General features: G+C 41.1%; 2 gene segments (V, D, J or C); one reads left to right on the top strand and one right to left on the bottom strand.

Moving 5' to 3' along the window:
• Window positions 1-583: 583 nt before the first annotated feature.
• Window positions 584-1,048, bottom strand: LOC128617791 (Ig kappa chain C region, B allele-like). The segment is given in 2 exon segments: window positions 584-903; window positions 1,045-1,048. Coding segments are annotated over 2 exon segments (324 nt in total).
• Window positions 1,049-1,795: 747 nt separating this feature from the next.
• On the top strand, window positions 1,796-2,903 carry LOC128618016 (immunoglobulin kappa variable 3-15-like). The segment is given in 2 exon segments: window positions 1,796-2,071; window positions 2,178-2,903. Coding segments are annotated over 2 exon segments (585 nt in total).
• Window positions 2,904-9,899: the final 6,996 nt, after the last annotated feature.

Here is a 9,899-nt window from a genome sequence, read left to right as displayed (position 1 = left end):
AAAAACACAGGCGATCATTTTCAGTTTAAATTCAGTGTCCAGTTCTGACACCAAGTAGGAACGGATGAAGGAGATGACGACTCTTACATACTATTAATATAAAATAAGTGTGCAGTGTCAGTTACCTCAACCATAAATCCTGCACTAAAGAAAGACATGAAAGCAGCTTCCTGCTCCACACCCAGCTAAACACACAGAGACAGTTTTAACCAGTAAAACTGAGAGATCAGTGAAGTGAGAGAGAGATTTACATGAAGACGGCTGAGTGATCCTCTTTCTCCCAGAATAGAGCAGCACTTTCACCAGATGTTCAACTTCCTTCAGCCAAACTCACTGAAGCACAACACACAGCACTGAATCTACAGCTAAACACACTCTCTCATCACACTGATAATGACTATTCACTCTAATAAAAGAACACACAATGTCCAAAATGAAGCTTTATTTCAGCAGAGCAAAACTACAGGAAGAGCAACAGGACAGTGAAGAGAGTAAAGACAGAAATGTCAGCATTGTGTAGAATTGAAACTCTATTGTAGATGGATGTGTAAGCAGCTCAGTGTTCAATTCTATCTTGGAGCTGTTAGACTTCACACTGGCTCTTTCTGAACGTGACCGGATGATCGACGTTGTCATGGGAGACCTTACAGACAAACTCCTCCCCCTTTTCCCAGAGCGCTTTGCTGAGGGTCAGGGTGCTGCTGCGTGTGTACCCGTCCTTCTTCTGTTCTTCTGCGCTGGTCAGAACCCCGTCCTTCACCTCTGAGCCGTCCACTGTCCAGCTCACCAGCGCCCCCTGTGGAGAGTAGGCAGACAGCAGGCAGAGCAGCGAGGCCGATCCCTCACACAGCTGCAGAGAGGAGGGAGGGAGCAGAGACACGGAGGGCTTCACCGTGGGACCGGCTGGAGACCACAAACACACAATAAACACACATTTACACACGCTGACACAACATTTACTCATCACTGCTGATTCACATTACTGCAGTTCAGTAGAAACATCTGGAAACTTCGATGACCTTCAGCAGCATCTATCAACTCTACCCATAGACATAAAAACAGAACCTAACTCTAAATGAACAGAGACACATGGGGGGCTTCAATTCGGGAGCAGTTTCAGAATCAGAATCGGCTTTATTGCCGAGCGTGCTCACACATACAAGGAATTTGTCTGGAGAAACATCAGTCCATTTGGTTTAAAGTCCACTAACAAACAAAGAGAACATGTGGAAGCCATCAGCTTTAACTCCACACCATAATCCATCTTCTTTCTGATGTAGTGTTCACCCAGTTCTATTCAGTACTGTAACTGCATCCAGTAGTCACACTGTATTCCAACACTGAAACACTCAGTGAGTGTATTCTGTAAATGTTCTGAACTCCAACAGAGACAAAACCGGAAACTCTGCAGCAGCACAAACGTGTTCCAGCAGCAGGAGAACATTTACTAGTTACTCTTTACATCGTGGACCGAGCAGAACTTTGATCAAATTTATTCTGGTGTTGATACTCAATGAAAAAGAATCACTAGACGCTGAACTCAAGGTGAATTTAAACAGCACAAACATCTGGATTTATTCTCTCACTTTTAACGATGAAATATAATCATTACAATCAACACAAACAAATAAATGTATTTAAGATACTGATTTTTTACACACTAACCTTCATAACAAACATTTACAATGATTCATTTTCAACTTTTCTAAAGTTTCTTCAATAATCAAATTAATAATAAAAATAAATCCATGAATTTATTCCATTTTAAATAAAGAAGAGAGACTTACTTTTCACGATGAGTTTGGTTCCTCCACCGAAAGTGATCCACAGTGATACATTCTAATGAAGCCGTCGTACAAAAACCTCTGTTACACCACAGTGATCACACACACACACACACACACACACACAGTTGTGGTGTTTGCATATGTGTGCTGTGTCAGTGCTGCACACACTTTAAGAGCTGTAGTGCTGATCAGAGTGTGTTCAGTCCTTTCAGAGCCACTGACACGCAGCACAATGATGATGGTACTGATTCTACTGCTGGGGACACTGGGACTCCTCGCTCACCGTGAGACTCTCTCTTTACTTTTATTATTCATACACATCATCACATCACTCTCACACTCATTACTACATTTGTTGACATTATTTTAACTCTGCATCCTTTTCTTTAGAGTCCTTTGGGGAAATCGTCATGACTCAGTCTCCAGGATCTCAGTCTGTTTCTCCAGGACAATCTGTTACTCTCACCTGTACATCCAGTCAGAGTGTTGGGAGTAACCTCGCCTGGTACCTGCAGAAACCTGGAGAAGCTCCTAAACTCCTGATCTATAGTGCATCTACTCGTCAGTCTGGGATTCCAGATCGTTTCAGTGGCAGTGGATCTGGTTCACAGTTTAGTCTAAAAATCTCTGGAGTTCGGTCTGAAGATGCAGGAGATTATTACTGTCAGCAGAGTAATAGCTATCCGTACACACAGTGTTATAGCGTGGTACAAAAACCTCCCTCAGCTGTAGAGGAAGTGCTCTGACTCAGAAACACACACTGATCTGAGAACAGCTGCAGAGCTGCTAAAGCTGCACTCCACTGAACATCATCAAACGTGTTGATGTTTAAAACATAATCATTCCTGAAAAGCAGAAAACTCTTCATCAGCTGTTCCTTCTGTGATGAAAAATCAGCTGATGTGTGTAATGGTATATGATGATTTCCACCTTCTGCTAAGAGGAGCAGTGTCTACTCCACACTACTGTAACACACAATGTAGTGCAGGATCTTTCAATAAGACTCAACATTCATTTCTATATTATTCTCTATTTCAATATTCATTTTCTCATCATCTGTAAAGTTTAACCACCAAACAGTCTCCTTTTCTACCCCATAGAAATAAAACTGAATTGAACTGAACACCTTAAACACACATGACCTGAGTTCCTGCTGAAGGAAAAAATCACCACAATAGAACATAAAGCTTCATTTGACTGAAGCTAAATGTGAAGGCAGTTTGATGCAGGTCTACGTGATGATGTAATGACTGTATTTATGGTGTCGTTTAAAACATCTGTGCCTAGAAAGCTCTTGCTTCCTTTCCCCTGATTATATTCTGAGCTAAAAGAGCAGACGATCAGCTCCTGTCAGAGCACCTGGCTGATAAAAGATAAATCTACTTAGGAAGAAAATAATAAAAAGCTTACGTCATTGCAGATCCATAAATCCAGCTGTACACTGCAGAGAGTCTGCAAAGTAGCCGATCTGCTCCATAATCTTCATCACCTGGAAAAGAGTTCTGTTCTAACCTGTAGACTAGAGATCTAGGTCTGTATCTTCAGGAGGTTCAGATTGTAGGAAAGGGGCTGATGGGAGAAGTGCTTGGATGTTCTACAAGGCTGTGGGTAACTTCCTGTCTCTATCTAAACAATCTATGACTTTATTGGTTTGAAACATAAAGGTTTTATTTGTCAGAAGTTGCTTTATAGTCCCGTGTGTTAAATGCTGAAATAATGTAGAACATCTGGATCTGGTAAATGAATCAGAATTGTTTAAATCTTTAATAAAAGACTAGGACACACACACTGGGCCTCATTTATCAATCCTTTAGTAAAGTGGTGTGTGAATGTTTGCACAGACCCGGGCGTCCTTCTTTTACACACTGGCGTTTCTTCTTAATTGAGTGACGAGTCATATTTATATTAATTTACGGATTTGTGTTGACTTGCGCTCGTTAATTATTTTCTTCACGTTTAAAATGTCTTTAATTAAAGACATGAAACAGCTGGTTTCACTAAAATCTCATTCCATGTGTTTGTACATTTGTACATGTGTGACTGAAATCAATAAGATCTATAAACCTGACAGCATCATCTGTATATAAAAGTGCAGTAATCCATGACAATTATACGGACATCAGTGAGGAGGTAAGGAATATTGTGCTGTTGTTGTGATTGTTCATTTCTGAAAGGTTTTGTTCCTATTTTCTGACTGAATTCTGGAGTTTATTTTCAGGACTCACCAGAAGATTCTGCTAACATCAGCATCCTTCCTGAAGCACGTGGCTCTGAGAAGATTGCACATGTACAGTCGGCCATGTTAGATGTTAGCAGTCCAAGAGGTTCCTGCCAGTATCTGCTCTGAAGGTGAAGAGTGGAGGACCAGGACGACCCCACTAACAAATCAAAAGCAGGTCATTAACTTGGTGGAGGACTTTCATTCCACTGGCCCACTCACCTCAGAATTCAGTGGAGCTCAATTCAAAGCAGAGATGGAATCTGTTCTAGATAATAATACACTGCTTTTGTCCTTTGAGTCTTGGAGCATTGGGCACAGCAGGCTTTGGTTCTACAGTGATACAGTCACGGTACAAAACCCTCTGTTACACTACACTGACCACACACACACACACACACACACACACACACACACACACACACACACACACGTTTCCATAGAGAGAGGTTCCACTTTGCATTAGCAGCTCATGCTTCAGCTAGCTGCTAGCTGAAGCATGCAGCTAGCTGCTCCTAGCTGGCAGCTGATTGGTCAGCTCACTGCCTCGTAGAGTTCACCCATTTGCTCACTTACAAATCCATCAAAGATAACAAGAAAATCAAAGTTAACCCTTTTGTGACTTGGTTAGACAGCTAAATAGTGTTTCTCATTATTAAGCCTGGGCTACAGATGGATGGATGGATGATGGAACAGAAAGACCATCCAGAGTTACTGTGAGATCAGAAAGATTACTTAATTGCATGTGGTCCTAGTACAAGTACATTTACATTTATTCATTTAGCAGATGCTTTTATCCAAAGTGACAAATGTGGAAGTACTTCTGTCTTGTCAGAATTTAGTAGAAAGAAGTTTATAAGCATCCAGTGTCTAATGTCCTTTACACATTCCTCAACTTTGGCTTTGCTGAAACATACAACTGTGTGTCATCAGCATGATAGTGCAAGCTAATTCCATGTTTATGAATAATTTTACCCAGAGACAGCATATATAGAGAGGAAATCAGTGGGCATAAAATAGAACCTTGTGGAACACCAAGCTGTACAGTGGTGTTGGTCACGCATGCAGGTACTCATGGTGAAAATGTGACATCCCATCAATTTTACAAGGATTGTATTTATTTATCAATATGTTGCTATCCTTTGGTTGCCAATTGAACAAATAAGCAAATAAAAGCAAATGTCACAATTATACTCATTTAAATACATTTTTGTTGAACGTGCAGAAAAGATATAAAAATAAAAATCAGATGAAATGTAAGTTTCCTTTTTAGAAAATCATTCCAACATCAACAGGGTTAGGCACCGTTTCTATTTTTGTGTTAATAGAACAATGCCGTGTGTAGGCATGAGTGGAGCCATGCCAAAAGGGGGATACATTCAAAATCTACTTATACAGTTGGATTTTAGGATCCATTTTAGTCCATAGACTGTTCATGCAGAATCAGGGATAATATGGTATGTTCAAAACTCAGTTTTGTCTTGTTTCATTCTTCAACTCAGATTTGAGAATGGTTACTGTGTATATCACCTCACTTCAAAGTTAGTAGGCTGCTTGTCCCAAATACAAACCAAATACAACAGACTTTATTTTCTCTGGTACAAATGAAAACAATCAACTCAACAAAAATAAGGACAACTCAATTTTGTTGTTTAGTTGCCCATAAGCTCTCCATCAGGGGTGGGGTCCACCAGAATCTTTAATGGTATGGAGAGGGGTATTGTCAATGGCCTGCTCTCCACAGTAATCAAGGGGCACTTAGACACCTACTAGGTGTTTGATAGTGTCTGAGGGTAATCAGTATGGCTGAACTGATTTGATCAGACCACCAGCAACATGACACAAGATGAACATCAGACATATAGCTCAAACCAACCTGCTTGTGATTTATCGTATTAGACAGACACACACCAGAGACTTTGGACACAGGTGAGCTTAAGCCAGTCCGAATCCCTGCATGAAACCTGTTATTACACCTGCTGTATACATGAGTGCATTCAGTGTTGTGGGTTGCATTACACTGTCTAACCCTACTCTGTTGCCATCTGTAGAGTTGCTGCCACAGCACGCTGGCAGGGCAAGAACTAGAAATCAGTGCACCACTGGCAAAGTCCATATAGATGATTATAGCAAAAAGATTAGCAAATGACTAGCTAAATTCAGGATGTAATGCTAACTAGGAAACATCTGTGATCATAAATTTCTTACATTGCTGCTGATACACCTGAAAGACATCACTGGCTCCTGCTAGACCTGCTTCAATTTGCCTCAACATGGGATTGCATTATATCCTCCAACACCTCGACCATACAGGGACTAATGCAAGGATCCTATTTGTGTACTCCAGCTTGGCGTTTAACCCAGTCATCACAGATCACCTCCAAACTAAACTGATCCAGCTTTCTATGACCCACCTCCACCTGTCTGTGGATCCTGAGCTTCCTGATAGAGACAGCAGCAGGTGAGGCTGGGGAAATTCACATCACTCTACACATCAGTCATGGCCCTCATTCAGGATGGTGACAAGTCTGCTTACAGACTCAAGGCCGAACAGTTAACTGTCTGGTGCAGTCAAAACAACCTTGAGCTGAAGACGCTCAAAACAGGTTGCTGTGGAGCCCTGTACCATTATATGCTTGAAATATATAAAGCCCACATGCTGAGGTAGAAAGGAATACATGGAGGATAATGCAAGCTTTGAAGATCAGATCTCCAGTAGGTCTGACGAAAGTCACAAGCTGATGCAGATGAAGCAGATCAGTCTATATTAATGTAGGGGAACCTACAAAGTCTATTCAGTAAAGACTTTTATTTTGATATTGCATTGACGTGAACACCGCCATTTTGTGTGAGGAGTGGGGTGGTGAGATAGAGAGAATTAGAGCAGCGGCGAGACTTGAGCTGAAGAGTTAACTTCGGGTATATCACAACGGTAAAAAGTTAAGTTTAGACCCGTGACGTATTCCAGAGCCACATTACGTTGTTTCTAAAAATCCGTTTGTCTTCAGCAAGTCTGTTATAGAAGGCGACGAAACAGGTTTTCCTTCGTGTTTGTGGAGCGGGGAAATAGGCTGTTAGCATGTAGCGAGTTATTTGCTATTGGAGTCGGATATTCCCGTGTTTTCTTTATGTTACAGCTTACGAGTTTTGTTTTGCTTGTTCAAACGAACTCAAAACGTAAGGAATTTATTGGATGGGCTCCTGTGATGCCCATCTTCTCGACTGGATCTCCGTTGGCCGGGATTGCAGCCTTGCTGAATCGGGCTGCAGCCTTGAGCGTGAGCACAATCGCTGGGGGTCATTGGGTGGAGAGACATTACTCTGCCATCCGCTGGACATCATTCAGCGCCTCATCCAAGATACAAGAGTGCTGATGTACATTATGCTTCCCATTTTCAACTGAACACTGGTAAGCAAGTCACCGTGTTTTCTCCCTAAGGGATAAAGACCAAACGGTTGAGTTGGAAAAACTTTTATTTATGGAACCATGACCACAGACTTTTTCTAAAAAGGATTCATATTCTCCTCCTATGTGTTCATGAACATTCTGACACGTGATTGGACTGTTTAGCATCGTGTTGGATTTGTGACCTTTGTTTCTATTTTGAGCTGAACTGACTCTCGTGAATTACTTCAGCGTGGTCAAAGAGCAATCCTGACCAATTGTTGTTTTGTTTGTTTACAGTTAAATTTAAATAGTCAAAGTTTATTTTAATTATTTTTGTTTCTTCAGTTTTACTTTGTTACAAATTCACCCATAGTGAATAAACACATTTGTTAGTTAAACTGAAAACTGTTAATGCTAATTCTGTCGCTTACTAAGGAGGGGGGCGTCTCTCTATCCTGTTACATCCAGGGAGGGTGGGTGCTTGTAGTTAACTATACTTACCTTGTTATCTATACACACACTTCAGGTGGCTGCCGTGTTACAGAACAAATCCTGAAGCCCTCCTCACCTCATCTTGAGCATCACTACGTTGCAACACGATAGGTACCAACATACAACCACAAGTTGTACAGAGACTGAAAGCATTGGGTGGGGGGACTAGGATCCTGTTGCTCACTCAGGCTTCCTTAGTTAAGTGTTGAATAATTCCCCCACAAGGCGAAGTTAAGTGTTAGTGTTGAATAAGTGTTGAATTAGTTAAGTGTTGAATAATTCCCCCACAAGGCGAAGTTAAGTGTTAGTGTTGAATAAGTGTTGAATTAGTTAAGTGTTGAATAATTCCCCCACAAGGCGTAGTACATTCCTTCCGCCACATTTAGGAGAAATTTAAAGATGTATGATGGAAATATTTTAATTGCAAATTGCTGCCTTGTATGTCACTATGAAACATTATTGAAAGGTCTTGGCAATAGGAGCACACACACGAGGAAGCCATTTTATCTATCTATCTATCTATGTATCTATCTATTTATCTATTAATTGACCATCAGTTAAAAAAAGGAGTTCGTTTTAACCAGGAAATCAGTCAGAAAGTGAAGTGAGAGAGAGATTTACATGAAGACGGCCGAGTGATCCTCTTTCTCCCAGAATAGAGCAGCACTTTCACCAGATGTTCAACTTCCTTCAGCCAAACTCACTGAAGCACAACACACAGCACTGAATCTACAGCTAAACACACTCTCTCATCACACTGATAATGACTATTCACTCTAATAAAAGAACACACAATGTCCAAAATGAAGCTTTATTTCAGCAGAGCAAAACTACAGGAAGAGCAACAGGACAGTGAAGAGAGTAAAGACAGAAATGTCAGCATTGTGTAGAATTGAAACTCTATTGTAGATGGATGTGTAAGCAGCTCAGTGTTCAATTCTATCTTGGAGCTGTTAGACTTCACACTGGCTCTTTCTGAACGTGACCGGATGATCGACGTTGTCATGGGAGACCTTACAGACAAACTCCTCCCCCTTTTCCCAGAGCGCTTTGCTGAGGGTCAGGGTGCTGCTGCGTGTGTACCCGTCCTTCTTCTGTTCTTCTGCGCTGGTCAGAACCCCGTCCTTCAGCTCTGAGCCGTCCACTGTCCAGCTCACCAGCGCCCCCTGTGGAGAGTAGGCAGACAGCAGGCAGAGCAGCGAGGCCGATCCCTCAGACAGCTGCAGAGAGGAGGGAGGGAGCAGAGACACGGAGGGCTTCACCGTGGGACCGGCTGGAGACCACAAACACACAATAAACACACATTTACACACGCTGACACAACATTTACTCATCACTGCTGATTCACATTACTGCAGTTCAGTAGAACGACTCAGCAGGAGAACATTTACTAGTCACTCGTTATATTGGGGAGCGACTCGGACTTTGATCAGATTTATTCTGGGAGTGTATTCCAGTCCTCCTAAGTTGTTCTGTTACTTTTACATGTAGTAAAATAAAGACACTGATGATGTAAATACACTGATATTCCACAGAATCAGGGCTGGAAAATACAACATCACACCTTCCCTTTGAGTTTCCTGATAACAAGATTTACTCGATTATAAATCACATATCTGGTAAAAAGTCTGAGAAATCAGTCCAGTGATGGAAATAACCACATCACACCACATCCACCTTTCTACACACTGTTTATCTTTGTTTGGAGATTCAAAATCAGTACATCAGTGAAATGATAGAAGGCTAACAGACACAGGATTAAGTTTTATACCATGTCCTTCACAGCACACAATATGAACTTAAGAAGCTGTGAATGTAAAAGTGCTCTGTTTACTGAGGAACACACTGCGTACTTATTCAGCTAACAGCTCACTCCTCATTTATTCTTTCTTATAAATTATTTTTATTTTACTGTCAGAGTTTTTAAAAAAAACACCTACATTCATTATCAATAAGTATTAATCCATAATAAATAAATAAGTAAGTAAATAAATAAATAATTTAGTGAATTTAT

The sequence above is a fragment of the Ictalurus furcatus genome, chromosome 14, assembly GCF_023375685.1.
Source record: "Ictalurus furcatus strain D&B chromosome 14, Billie_1.0, whole genome shotgun sequence".
Lineage (NCBI taxonomy): Eukaryota > Metazoa > Chordata > Actinopteri > Siluriformes > Ictaluridae > Ictalurus > Ictalurus furcatus.
The sequence above is the reverse complement of the archived record's forward strand: the minus strand, read 5'-3'. Positions and strand labels throughout refer to the sequence as shown.